General features: G+C 47.2%; 1 protein-coding gene across 1 annotated transcript in view; it reads right to left on the bottom strand.

Annotated features, from left to right (window-relative positions):
- Positions 1 to 14,760, bottom strand: part of CCDC162P (coiled-coil domain containing 162) — a 185,821-nt gene that overhangs the window by 6,585 nt on the left and 164,476 nt on the right. The window contains exons 40-46 of the mRNA XM_027775129.1: positions 14,652 to 14,705; positions 13,851 to 14,018; positions 10,036 to 10,188; positions 9,664 to 9,795; positions 8,394 to 8,546; positions 6,141 to 6,350; positions 2,084 to 2,204 (exon numbers count right to left, since the gene is read on the bottom strand). Coding sequence (XP_027630930.1) covers positions 2,084 to 2,204; positions 6,141 to 6,350; positions 8,394 to 8,546; positions 9,664 to 9,795; positions 10,036 to 10,188; positions 13,851 to 14,018; positions 14,652 to 14,705 — 991 coding nt within the window. The remainder of the gene's footprint in view (positions 1 to 2,083; positions 2,205 to 6,140; positions 6,351 to 8,393; positions 8,547 to 9,663; positions 9,796 to 10,035; positions 10,189 to 13,850; positions 14,019 to 14,651; positions 14,706 to 14,760) is intronic.

Genomic DNA, 14,760 nt, shown 5'->3' with positions numbered 1-14,760 from the left:
GAAAGAGAAATCAAGCTGCCAGGTCAGCCACGTGGGAGTCCAGCACCCCAACCACCATGCTACCTGCTAGTCCCTGGAAAGGGATTTAAAAGATGCTTAGCTAGGCCTCAGACAGAGAGGGAAGGGAGAGAAAGAAAAATCCCAGGGCATGTTGAAAGAATGGTGTAAGGTAAAGAATGGTGTAAGGTCTGAAAGTGCTTAGGGTCAGTGGGCAAAACAGGGCCCTGAGGGGCCCTTTATGCTCCGTGTCTCTGGGCTAGGGCAGCAGTGACAGTGAGAGGGACAGCTGGGACAGGAGACCCCAGTTCCCACTGTCAGGACCATGCAGCAGGCACAGAGGCAAGGAGACAGGTCCTTTGGCATGACAGACAAGCCCAGTTCCGCTCTTAGCAAATGCAAAGTAACTTGAGCTTTGACTTTGCTTTTGAAAGGCCATGTTTTCTTAACTCATTCACACTGGAAAGTGGCCAAAAGGAGAGATGAAGGACTAGACAAAGTATGAAAGCGTCCTAACCCACATTCTGCAAAATTACTAAGTGCCCCTGTACTACATACTAAGCATCAGACATGCATCATTTCGCTTAATCTTCAGAACAAGCCTTTGAGGTAAATCTTCCCATTTTACAGAGAGGCTCATTGACCCATGATCACATGACTAGCAGTGGAAGAGGCTAAGCCCTGGCTGTCTTGCTCCCACACTCTACCAGACTATGCTACAGAATAGGGAAGAAGGGGCTTGGCTGATGAGAACAATAGGCCAGGCATGGCTACCCGTATCTGCTCATATTTCTGATAGATCTAGGAGAGATCTCGTGGTTTATTTAGTCCTTGTCTTACAGAGGAGGAAGCGAAGTTCATGGAAATCCTTTGGTCTGGTCTCTGCTCCATGCTGTTTGCTGGGTGCACTGTCCAGAAGGCTACTTTGGTTGCTATTTTCATAGGACTCCTTAAGCCCCTAGCACTGCAAAATCATGATGTACTCATGGGTAACATCTGATGGATGTGGCTCTTGGTGTCACACAACATTAAGATCCTTCAAAATCCAGGGGAGCACCAGCCAGTGGCATGGTGGTTAAGGTGACTGGGTCCCAACACGGCTGACAGCATAGTTTGAGTCCCAGCCCCACTGGCTTGAAAAACACACCAGGCACATGGACTTGCATGCCCAAAATCCCAAAGAGAAATGGAGAAAAGATTGCAGCATGACTATTCTCCATGGTGGATGCTTTCTCACTTTCTCTCTCTCTCTCTCTCACAAGGGCACACACCCTCTAGTAAATTAAAAAAAAAAATAAAATGAAAAGAATTCAAGTGAAGTATCCAATGTTCTCCAAGCTGTGTATTACTCCTGGAGCCAGTTTTTATTATTGAAGCCTTTTAGTATAGGTTGTCAGTACTCCAAAGTGAACTAAACAGAAAGTTCTGACTGTAAATCAGAATTAGGGTTTAGGGGCTGATGGTGGCACAGTGGTAAGACGTGATGTTCTGTAAGGCTGACCCACATGGGAAAGTTCTGAGTTCCTGTCTACAGATTTAATTAAAAAAAAAAATAAAATGAAAAGAATTCAAGTGAAGTATCCAATGTTCTCCAAGCTGTGTATTACTCCTGGAGCCAGTTTTTATTATTGAAGCCTTTTAGTATAGGTTGTCAGTACTCCAAAGTGAACTAAACAGAAAGTTCTGACTGTAAATCAGAATTAGGGTTTAGGGGCTGATGGTGGCACAGTGGTAAGACGTGATGTTCTGTAAGGCTGACCCACATGGGAAAGTTCTGAGTTCCTGTCTACAGATTTTCTTGAGTAATGGGCATACGTGTACCCATGACCTGGGGCTTGCTGAAGCAGGGGAGGATGGAGGCATCGAGGCTGTGTTGGGGTGCTATCTATCTCCTCTCCCCATCTGACTCTCTAGCTCCTGGGAGAAATAAATTTTAAAAAATCTTAAAGTTTATCCTTCTATTTGTCATTCATTCATTCTTTCATTCAACAAACATTATGGGAGACTCACTCAATAATCACTCCTTCAATTTGGACCACAGAGATTGAGACATTTTTCTAGTCAGACAAGGGAGGGGTCTCCTTACCACCTGATGAGCTCATCTGGCCAGACCAGCGCTCGGAGTCCGTAAGCTGACTTTGTAGTTCTTCTACACGCTGGAAAGCGTTCAGCTTCACACTGCGCTCCTGGGCAAGCCGGCTTCTCATCTGAGGAGGAAAGTGCTTGGGAAGCAGAGATGCTTTGTAATGCTCACTTGTAGCGGCCTCAGTTTACAGAGCCATGCTGAGGGAGATGGTGGCCCCAGTCTACACCACAAAGAGAACCAGGTAGTCTTGAAGTCCTGGTTAGGCTGAACTCAGCCTCTGGGAAGACCATGAACTTGACGAAGGAGGAAAAGAGGCAGCCCTTGGAATCCCTTATTGTCTTCTAATAATTAGATGCTTATTCACAAAGTTATCTCTTCTATGTTTATTTCCCTCGCTGGGTAGAAGAAGAGGGGAATGAGGGTCCAGGTCACACAGGACTTTGGAGGCCAAACCACACATCTACATGAAGGACCTATAGGAGCTCCTGGGCGGTTTCAAGGAGCAGGAAGACTTGGTCTGTCCTTCAGGTCTCTCCTCTCAACTCAGCACCTGCTGGGAATGCCCTAAGCACTATCTCCCTAATAAAGGGCTAATAAGGCCCACTCTAAGTCAAGTTTTGTATTTGTGTAGCTTAGAGCTGTGTGGCCCACCCATAGACCCCTGACCTAAGCGTCTCTGGGTCCCAAGTGCACCTCATCTGCATAGACCACAGGTATTTTTATTTTTAAATTTATCATCTTCTAACTATAAAAAATAATACACACTATAGTGTATCAAATAGTGTCCCCCCCCACAATTCATGGAACTTCAGAATGTGACCTTATTTGGAAATAGGAGCTTTGTAGATGTCCTTATGCTAAGGCGAGGCCATACTGGACTTAGGGTGGGCCCTAAGTCCAATCGACTATTGTCCTTATAAGAAGAGTATAGAGGGGCCAGCAGTTGGCATAATGGCTATGTTGGTGGACTCCCATGCAGTTGACTGTGATTTGAGTCCTGGACCCTGTGGCTTAAACTCACACCGGGCACGTGTGCATGTGTGCCCAAGATCCCTAGAGGAGAATGGAGGAGAAGGGATTGCGGCTGCCACACCACAGTTTAAGTTCAGGACTCGAACCGTGGTCGACTACATGAGGATCCAGTGACATAGCCATTACACCAACTGCTGGTCCCAAGCCCCAAGTGTTTTAAATCCTATTCCTACCTGTGTAACTCTGACCAGAAGGCCCCTGCACACTTGGAACTGTTCCCTTACCATCTCTCTCTCTCTTTTTCTCTGTGGTGAGCAAACACAAAATTTTAAAAAGAATTAAAAAAAAAATGCTAACATGTCCCTTGTGTGCATGGATACGCTCAAGTGTTAAGAGAAGCCCCTTGCACACTCAGAGCTGTGACCACAGGCTTGTCTCAAATGCTAACATGTCCCTTGTGTGTATGGATGCTCTCAAGTATCGCTTAAGCTCCAGGGGATTGTCAGAGTAACTGAGCTAGGAAACATTTTCTAATATAAATGAGCTCCAGAATCCTAATGTACTACAAGGTTCTGTGTAGACTCCTCATTCCCTCTGGGCGGAAGCCAGGCCAGGATTTATTTAATCCTAAATAAATTCGAGAACCACTAGGAAAGGAAAGATGCCTATCGGGGGCCCACCTTGTGTTGGTGTACACACCTGCTCGCCCTCTTCAGATTTCCCAAGATGAAACGAGCCAAGGTTAGAGTCCAGGTCCACCTACCTGTTTCCAATGCTCGCCTACCTTTATGTTCCCCCAGAAATATGAACAGCCAACAACTGAGCTGTGAATCAGGCCCTGTCCTAAGTGCTCTATTCGAACGACCTAATTTAGTTGTCCCTCAATCCAGCGGAGTGAGTAGGTGTCCCCACTGTACTGATGAGGAGACTAAAGTGCAGAGCAGTGGTCACGGGCATCACCTGCAGTCACACAGCTGGAGAGCTGGGGAATGAACGAGGCAGTCTATCTCCAGGGCCGATGTTCTCAGTGACCTCACCGGGTGCACAAGGTAGACAAGGTCAATAGTGCTCTCTGAGGTCAAGCAGGTCACGTTTGCCTTTGGAGTGAAAAGCTGGAGATGGACTGAAGGAGCCGCAGCTGGCTGTAGGAGCTGGGGCTGCTTGGAGTGGGCGAGCCCAGGAGTACGTGGGCTATGCGAGAGCCGAGGAGCAGTGTACAAGGGGCCAGTGGTTTTCACACCCTAAGGTGAAAATGTGCATTTACGAGAGGAACCTCAAAATATTTGCTTTGAGGGAACCAGGAGTTAGCGTAATGGCTATGTCGCTGGACTCCCACGTAGTCGACCGCGGTTCGCGTCCCGGACCCGGTGGCTTAAAACTCACGCCGGGCGCGTGTGCGTGCGTGCCCAAGATCCCGAGAGGAGAATGGAGGAGAAGGGATTGCGGTGTGACCATCCCCCCTGGGGGGTGATTTCTCGCTTTCTATCTCTCTGTCTCTCTCTGTCTGTCTGGCGAGCACACGCGCCCTATAGTGAAAAACCTCTCAAAAAAAAAAAAATTTGTTTTGATTGCCTCTAGAATCTCTGCCATTTAACAAATAATTACCTGGAAAGAACATTGACAAACTAATCTCTGACACTCCCTTCCTTTGTAGTGGCTTTTTTTTTTTTTTTGCAGAGGTTTTTGCTATAGGGCACGTGCGCTCGTCAAAAAGACAGAGAGAGACAGAGAGACAGAGAGTGAGAAATCACCCCCCAGGGGGGATGGTCACACCGCAATCCCTTCTCCTCCATTCTCCTCTCGGGATCTTGGGCACGCACGCACACGCGCCCGGCGTGAGTTTTAAGCCACCGGGTCCGGGACGCGAACCGCGGTCGACTACGTGGGAGTCCAGCGACATAGCCATTATGCCAACTATTGGTTCCTGTAGTGTTTTTTTAAAAAGTATAATTTATAGGATGAATGTGAGATGCCAAATTTTTCTATGGGTTCATAAGAATTTGAGGGGCCAGCAGGTGGTGTGGTGGTTAGGGCACTGGATTCCCACGTGGATGACTGTGATTCAAGTCCTGGACATGGCGACTTGAAAATAACACTAGGTAATTTTCAGTCACATATTTTAATATTTTTCTGCCATTTATTTAAAATTTTTATTTATTTTTTAATTGCCAGAGGGCATGCGTGCTCACCAGAGAGAGAGAGAAAGAGAAAGCACACCCAAATGAGGTATGGTCAAGCTGCAATCCTTTCTCCATCTGGCCTGGCATGCTGCTGGGGCCAGGATTCAAACCAAGGTTGGCTATGTAGGACCCAAATCTCTCTACATAGCACTCAACCATTGTACTAGGGGCCTGGCCCTCTATCATTTATTTTGATAGAATTCTCCTTACTGATTTCCAGTGTGAGCACTTGAAATCCACTTGAGCAACAATTTAACTTTCCAATGTCTGCTTTCTTTCTTCAATTTCTATGAATGAAGTGATTTACTCATCCAATGAATATGTGTGATCCCATGCTCTGTAAGGTACTGTTTCTTTCTACTTTTAAAAATTCAACTATATTTTAAAAATTGAATAATATTTTATGGTCTGCTTTGTTGAAACTTGCATTAATCCACATCTACATTATAGTATTCCTTTTTTTCTTAACATTGTAGGGTATATTTATCAAAAATTTATCATATCTGCAAACTACTTCGATCTTTTACTTTTGTCTCTGCAGTTCCAGAAGCACTTATATTGAATATCTTCCATAATACTTGCTGCTTTTTCTGATTACTTCTTGGAATTTTCTAAAGAATTCCTAGTTTAAAGATTAGAGCGGAGTAGAAACATATTTTTCAAGTGGTATCTGAGGGTGTTGAGATTCTGAGCCTTGAGGCAATCAAGCCATCAGCTTGCCCTGACGATCACTCCAGTGTGGGTGTAAATTGTACCATGTTCTGTGTGTGCCTAGACGTGACCAAGGTTGAGGAACACTGCCACTGGACAGGAGAGAGCCCTGGAAAAGCAGGGGGAGCATGATGCAGCCCTCGCTGGGACACCGGAGTCACTCTCCAGCCAGTGCTCTGGCTCCCTGGGCTTACCTGGTGGAGCTCTCGCTTCATTTTCCTCTGCTGCAGCTGGCCCAGCTGAGAACTCCTCTCAGCCTCTTCAGTAAGGAGCTGCAGCTGCTGTTCTTTTTGCCTCACGTCTTCCAAGAGCTTCTCCATGCTGGATGTTTTCAGGAAATCCAGCTGCTGCCGGTCAGCAGCATCCTGGGTCACTCGGTGTTGTAACTCTTTTAGCAATTGAGCCTGTGGCAAGAGAAGGCCAAAGGAAACAAACAAACAAAAAATGGCTGAGAGCCTTCCATCCTAGCAGAAGGCAGGAGAGGCCAGGCAACATACCGCTTCGAGGCCCAGGGGCAGGACTAGGGATTCTTGGGCTCCAGGGAATCTAGTCTAACTATGCTGTCCAGCAGCAGCGGCAAGCACCAGCACCTAGCCTGGCCTGGCATTTATGCTGGAAGACCCAGGCAACAGTCAGAGGGAAACAGAACACACAAACAAATACGAAGCCAAGCTGTGCAGCAGTACCAGCACACTGCAATACCAGGCCGAACGATCTGGTCCTCTAATACTGAGACTGACGATAGAGTGTATGTGAATCAGCTTATTAACCAAGTAACATATTATCACCAACTACCCCTGCACTGCCACAGAGCCTTCATCATGAGACGGCAGTGGAAGGGTTAACCACCACTGGGGAGATAGGGGCATGCAGTATGTGCGGTAAGGGGGAGGAGGGGGTTCTGATTTTGACTCCTTTTCTAACTTCCAAAGTAGCTTTGAGGAAGCCAGATGCTTAACGGCTTAAGGAAAAGAGTAGTGACAATTTGGTTCTGTTCCAAAGTTTTTTCTGTTAAGTAGCACCGTAAATACTGCATGGCGATCCTTAATTATAATATTAATAATTATTCATATTTGCATGGTGACTTTGCCATTTACCAAGTACTTTACATAAGTAACTTACCTGACATACAATCTTGGAGGAATTAGAGGATATGGTGGACAAATTGCATTTCATATTAAAAATATGCCCAGCTTTCCCAGGCTGCTATTGACTTTCTTTTTTTTTTTTAATTTGCCAGAGGGTACATGTACTTGCTGGAAAGGGACAGAGAAAGAGAGAGAGAGAGAGAGAGAGAGAGAGCAAGTGAGCACCCCCTCCCCCCATGAAGCACGGTCACGCCGCAACCCCTTCTCCTCCATTTCTCCCTCCTTTTGGGATTTTGGACGAGCACATACATGCACTTTCTCCTCCTTTGGGAATATTTTGGGCATGCACGCACATGCATCCCACGTGCTTTTCAGGCTGCCAGGTTCAGGTCTCAAACCCTGTAGTCGGGCAGGTGGGATTCAGCCGCTTTAACCACCATGTCTCTGGCTGGCCCAGGCTATTATTTAAACTTCTCTGTTCTCACTCTAAACCTAGGGTCTCTCCGCTTCGTTCTTGCTCAGACACTTGGTGCAGTTATGAAAAGTTTAGCCTTCAGACCACTTTACTTCGGTGCCAGCTCCTACTGAGTAGCAGGAAGTTCTGAAAGTAAGGCATGGCATGGAGCATTGGGAAAGGACCTGAGACTGTGCTCCGGGGTTGACTCCGAAGGCCAGAGCACACTCTCCGCGCTGCTGTCAATGGAAAGTGTTGCTGGGGGCCAGCCTGTGACCTGGTGGTTAAGGCAGCCGATCCCACATAGCAGAACACATGATTCAAGTTCTGCTCCTAGCAGCTCGAAAAGCACTTTGGGTGGATGTGCTTTCATGCCCAAAATCCTGAAAAGGAGGGAGACATGGTAAAGGGATTGTGGTGTGACTGTCCCCTATGGGGGACGCTTCCCCTGCCAACTATCTGTCTCTTTCTCTCTGTGGTGAGCAAACACAAACTTTAAAAAAGAATTAAAAAAAAAAATGTGCTTAGACCAGGAAAGGCCTGTGCTCAAGGCAGAGAGACCTAGATCCCAAGACATCCTTGGGTAAAAAGATCCTCAGCGTAACACATGTATGTATGTGTGCGTGCACACACATGCACAACAGTGATCTGGCTTGTGGGTAATCATTGATCAACTTAGCCAGGTACGAGTAAGAACAAAAGCCTTACGGCTCCTACCTTCAGTTCCCAGTCTGGCAAGGAGGGAGGCTGAGGCCTGGCCATCTCCTGGCTGTGCCATTTGCTCGGTGCCCCACATGGCGCTCCACACACTGCCATTGGCAACCACAGTGCTGCTTCGGTTGCCACCTGCAGCTTTGTAGGGTATGCTCAGCGAGAGCGGGGGAAGCGGTTCTGAGGTCAGATACCTGCTCTTGCTGCTGCTTCCACATTCTCACGTTGTCAGCCTGAGCCCTGGCCAGGGCCTGCCTGAGAGCCAGTATCTCTTGGCGAAATAAACCCACTTCTTGTTCTGCCGTCAACTTCATGCTCAAACATTCTTTCTTACTTTGAATCAATTCCTGTAAACATCCCAAACACAGCAAGGTAGGATGTGAGTATTCTTCCCATATTTTTGGTTTTCCAAGTAGTACCTAAACCACTTCATCACCCATCCTTGTTCTTGTTTTGTTTTAAGTTTTTGACATAGGATGGGTGCACTTGCCAGAGAGAGAGAGCAAGCTAGTGAGCAGGAAAGTGAAAAATCATCCCCCACGAGCCATGGCCGTGCTGCAGTCCCTGCTCCTCCATTCTCTTTCTGGGATTGTGGGTGTGCACACACATGTGCCCTGCATGATTTTCAAGCTTCTGGGTCCAGAACGTAAACCAGTCAGCCATCTGGGAGTCCAGCACCTTAATCACGACACCGCCTGCTGCCCCCCACCCATCCTTCTTTAAAACTTCCTGTAGAGTGGAACTCCTGCGGGTCACTGTGACTTTAAGAACAGAGTGACAGGGGCCAGACCAGCAGTGGAGCAGTAACACAACACTGGTAGGATCGACCCTGGTTCATGTCTCAGAGCCACCCCTGTGCATAGTGGCTGTGATCCAGGCTGGCTGAGGCTGGGCGGTGTATGTGTGTGTGTGTGTGTGTGTGTGTGTGTGTCTCAGTGTGAGAACCCTGTTGGAGGTGCTTGTCTTTGTCTTTCTCTGTCTCCATCTCTCACGAGAGAAACTTTGTCAAAAAGAGAACAGTGGGGGCAGACCATAGTAAATAAAGACTTTCAGAAATAGTAAGTGAAAGTTTCCAAACGGCTATGTAGATGTGCTTTGGTTTTAACTTGCTCCAAAGTAGATTTTCCTCTTATTATTTCTACTACTTCATCTTCCTCAGTCAAGGACGAAACCAGAAGACAGGCAGTATTTTGAGAAAGCAGCCTCAAGCCTCTCCTCCATCTTTGCACTGTCCCTGTGCTGCGTTCTCTAAGCAGTTCTTCCTCATCATTTGTTTCTGCCTCTTTCCTACTTCTCCCCAGGCTCTGACTTGGCCTGCTCCCCGAAAAATCGCCAACTGCCAGATCCTTCCATTGGTTGGCTTGTCACCTGACACCAGTGCAGCAGCTGCAGTCAGGGAGGCTCAGAGGCCAGCCACCCTGGGGTAGGGCTGAGCTGGGCAGGACCTCCCTCCCCAGTGCTCACCTTTTCTGCCCTGCTCAGCTGGCTCTGCAAGCGCGTCTGCTGCACGGCCAACCTCCAGCGACCCAGGCTCCTTGCTTTGCACACCAAGGCAGCCAGGCTGCAGTTGTCCTGCTCCAAGGCCCGCAACTGCTCCTGCTAAGAAGGCTCACTTTCAGAAAAGGCGGCCCTCCAACACTTCCCTGGGAAGGGCAAGGATCCTAACATCACAAACCCGCCTTCCAGAAGATGACACAATTGCACAGTCCCAGTGCTCTGTAAAATGGCTGATGCAATACTTTCTCAGGGAAGCAGATGGAATGGTAACAGGGTGCATGGCGGGGTCAGACGCGAGCATGAAATGCTGCTATCCCATTGCTAAATGAGATCACGTACTTTGGCTGGGTTTTCTTTCATTCCTTCATCAGGTCTGGCAGAGCCCCATTTTTTCTTCAGGTCCTTTATGTTGTCAGTCCCTTCCGTTTTCACTTCGCTGATGAGCTCACACACTTTCTGGATCAAATTAAGCTGATTCTCGTCCAGCTTCTCCTGCAAATTGCAGACTCAAATCAAGGAAGTACAAAGAGTTTGGGTAACATAAAGGGCAGTTGAGGAGGAGCCATTTTAACTTTATTTATTTATTTATTTATTTGCTATAGGGTGCGTGTGCTTGCTGGTGAGAGACAGAGACAGACAGAGGAAAAGTGAGAAATCACCGCCCATGGGGGATGACCCTGTTGCAATTCATCTTCCTCCATTCTCCTCTCAGAATTTGGGCATGTGGACCTGGCATGATTTTCAAGGTAATATGTCCAGGACTCAAATTGTGGAGTCGGTCATGTAGGATTTAGCCACCTTAACCTTCACTCCATCTGTTGGTCCCATTTTGCCTTTTAAAACATAATATTTGGAGGTGACTTCACATTAAGAAAGCGTCCACCCAGATTTACACAGAAGCCACACTGGTGGCCCTGTGAGCCTTGTTTTCCATTCACCTGGATTCATCATTTAGATCCCACATATCTTAGATCATGCCTTGCCTGGCAACACTGCGGCAAGCTGAACTGGGAGGACGGTGGGAGGCTGCAGGTAGAAAATCCGCTGACCGAATCTCCTTGCTAAGGGCTACTTGGGAAGTTGCATCATGGGTTTTTACTGCCAGGTTGACTCCGAGCAGAATCTGATCAGACAAAACACTGTAGGTAAAGCCAGTAACAAGGAACTCCATTCAATATAAATAAAGTGGAGGAGGGAACCAGGCTGGCTCCAGCAGAAACCTCATTAGGAAACACCCTGCTCTGAATGGTTTATGGATAATGGCTTATGATGAAACAGCTTGACTAATGATAAATACAATGGCAGATCCCACGCTATGGACTAAATTGTGTCTCCCCTAAGTTCATATGTAGAAACTCTATCCCCCAGTATGGTAGTGTCTGAATATAGACTCTCTAGGATGTAATTTAGGCTATAAATGAGGCCACAGGCATAGTTGCAATGGTGATTCAATGGTCCAAGATACTGAAGCCAATGGGACGGTCCTGGGCTCATGATCCGAAGTCACCCTGTGCACATCAGCATGCATGTGCCTATGGTCCTGGCCAGCTGAGGCTGGGAGTGGATTGTGGTGTGTACGCTCTCCTGGCAGTGACCCCACCCTGAGGAAATAAACTTTTAAAAAACAGTCTCTTGAGGATGGGGTTCTTATTCTGATAATACTATTAGCTTATAAGAAGAGGAGAAAGAGGGGCCAGGGGATGCTGGAGCAGTTATGTCGCTGGACTCCCACATGGCCAACTGCAGTTCAAGTCCCAGACCCAGTAGTTTCAGACTAACACGGGCGTGTGTGTGCGTTGTATATGTGTGCGTGCCCAAGACCCTGGGAGGAGAATGGAGGAGAGGCGATTGTGGCATGGTCATCTCCCCTGGGGGATGATTTCCCGCTTTCTGTCTCTCTGTCTCTCTGGTGAGTGCATGTACCCCATAGCAAAAATCTGTCCAAAATAAAAAAAAAAAAAAGACGAGGAGAAACAGACTTTTCTTTATTTTTGTCAAGTGAGGACACAGGAAGAAGGCTGCCATCTGCAAATCAGTAGGAGAACCCCAACCAGAAACAGATCATGTTGGTACCCTGATTTCAGAACTGTGAGAAAATAAATTTCTGTTCCTTAAGCCACCTAATCTATGGTATTTTGTTACAGCATCCTAAGTGTCCTCGGGTGAGAGGTGGGGACAGAGGTATCCTCTCAGCCCTGAACCACTTCCCTGAAGAGGAAGTTAGGCTAGCACCCAGCTGGGAGCCAAGGCAGGGAGCCATGGAATAGAACAGGAGCTCCCTACTTTAGGGGCTGGTGGGACCACTTTAGCCTGGGAGAGGTGGAGACTCTATTTCTTATCTAGGAATCTGGCAGAGGCTAAAGGAACTTGAGAAATACCTCCCCAGTCTCACGCCTGAAAGATAGCTCTGCAAATTCCTGCCTTCACTGTCTGCTCCGTCTCTCCCATGGTACCAGACCAGTACATTATGGTTTTGATCGTCTAATATGTTTTAGCACTTATACTTTGAAGGTAAGGAGAAATCTCCAATCCTCTCTGACCGACCAGGCCAAGGCAGAGCAACTGTGGGAGCTCCCATTAACGTAACAGCTCTACTGATCACTCTGGAACTGCAGGGAGAGACCAGGAGGTGAGGACCACAGTGGGGCCAGCTCAGGGTGCCTCCAATAGCAGGGGCAAGGGTAGTGTTGGGGGAAGCTGTAGGCATAGGGGGCAATTATAATATTAATAATAACATTCATGGGACCAGCAGTTAGCGTAATGACTATGTCGCTGGACTCCTATGTAGTCGACCATGGTTCGAGTCTCAGACCCAGTGGCTTAAACTCACGCCGGGCGTGTGTGCGTGCATGCCCAAAATCCTGAGAGGAGAATGGAGGAGAAGGGATTGCGGCATGGCCATCTCCTCTGGGGGGTGATTTCTCGCTTTCTATCTCTCTGTCTCTCTCTGTCTGTCTGGCGAGCGCACGCACCCTCTAGCAAAAACCTCTCCAAAAAAATAATAATAATAACATTCATATTTGTGTGGTGACTTACAGTTTTCTGTAAGTACTTTACTGTATGTACTTTACTGTGAAAGAGATCTGAAGAGATCTCTTCACAGTGGCTCTAGCAGGGCAGCCTCACCACTCCAGGGCCCCTGGCACACTCTGCCTTGGCTCTCAGATCCACTTTTGTCTCCCCCCCATACCAAGCCATCAGTTCTAGCCTCTACATTTGTACTGAAATTCACACTTGGGGGCAGCTGGACCAAGCTCCCTGATGGCCCACTTTAGGAAGGGGATATCTATCTCACAGCTGCTTGACACCCTAAGAAAGCAACTGGCTCCCACAGTGCTGCAGACACATGGGCACCCCCTTGCTCCTCTGCTGGGACAGGTCTTCGCAGACAGTGCAGCAGCTCCCTGACACTGACAGAAGACAAAGACAGGCAGGCATGCCGAGAGTTGGGCACGTCTTGGAAAGATCATTCCAATTCTGAGTCTTCTCAGTGAGTTTGCAGCAGGTGCCTGCTGCTGCCTGCCCAGGAGTGTGGCCTGGCCCAGGACGCTGCTTCCCCACATGGAGAGATGCACTTAATAGAGAAAGCATTCATAGAAACTCATGGGGATGCAGAGTGGCAGAACTGCACCTACCAACTGTAATCCAATGACAGCTAGCCATAGAGTGAAAAACAAAACAAAACAAAAAAAAACACCAAAAAAACAACAAAAATAGGGGCCAGCAGGTGGTGCGGTGGTTAAGGGCACTGAACTTCCACATACCATGGTTCGGTTCAAGTCCTAGACCTGGTGACTTCCTTTCTCACTTTCCCTCTCTCTGTCTCTCTCTGGTCAAATTAGAAAATAATAAGAAATAAATAAATAAATAAATAAATAAATAAAGTTAAAGCAAAATAAGTAATTCTTTAAAAAAACAAAACAAAACAAAAATAAACCTCAGCGGTATCCACAGTTCAATGTCTGCATGGTAAAATAGTGCCCACCCACTGCTGATTCTCTGCAGGGAATGTTCAGAAGTAGAAAATCCTGGGGCCCAAGAATCTCATTACCACAAAGCCCATTCTGTTGGTCCCTCCATGGGCAGCCGCTGTGAGCATCAGTCACGCCTCTCTCCTCACAGCGCTGCCCAGGCATCTGACACAGGACACTTACTTTTATGTGTAAACAGGTCGCAAACAAAGCTTGAACTAGTTCTTCATATTCTTCTTGTACCTCTTTTCTAATTTGCTTTTTGAGATTTAGATTCTCCTCTTCTAAGTCTGCGAGTCGGGCTTTTAGAGCAGTGACTTCCATGATCATGCCATGACTGAGCTCTGCAACCTAGCGGTGGATAGATTATATGCATATATTTGTTTGTGTGTGCATCTTAATGGAGAACAATTCAGAAAATCCAAATGGCTGCTACAGATTTCTTCCTCGAATCTGCACTTCTGTTTTGAACCTAATAAAGAACCTAATAAAGGGTGAACTCCTCCTGCACAATTGTGGGCAGAAGAACCCAAGGCTGACTTGAAGGTCCCAGAGCAGACACACAATCTGTGCTCCGTAAATGGTTGCTAAATCAGCAACCCTTAAAAAGTCACTTTTTAGTTGGAAAAAGTGCTGTCTTGGCCTTCCCCAAATACCTCTTCTCTTTGGAACGTACTTTAATTGACCTCAAAAGAAAGCAAGTAATTACAACAACCCTCCTCTATCCCCACTAACAACAACAACAAAAAAGACAAAAAAATAATAAAACAAAAACAAATAAATGAAAAACACACAAAATGCCTGCCAAGGAGGACCGCTTACAAAAGTTGAAAGCACACTCCTTGGGGGTTTCTGCAGTGGCCCTTCAAGGCTGGGACTTCTACAGGTGACACAGCAAATGATGCTAAGAAGTCCTACTTCGGGCTAACCCTGAGAGTATGGAGAAGAATGGAGAAGAAAACTTTCTGGTAGCAATTGACCTACCTGACCGGCCTTGTCTTCAGGTGAACTCCGACCTCTCTGTATAGCATCTAATTCCTGATGAGAAAGCAGTGCACAACCAAACTCAGACATTTTCTCTTCTAGCCGAGGC

This window comes from Tupaia chinensis, unplaced genomic scaffold (genome assembly GCF_000334495.1).
Source record: "Tupaia chinensis unplaced genomic scaffold, TupChi_1.0 Scaffold000527_1, whole genome shotgun sequence".
Classification (NCBI taxonomy): Eukaryota; Metazoa; Chordata; class Mammalia; order Scandentia; family Tupaiidae; genus Tupaia; species Tupaia belangeri.
Note: the sequence above shows the minus strand (reverse complement) of the source record. Positions and strands in the feature narration are given on the sequence as shown.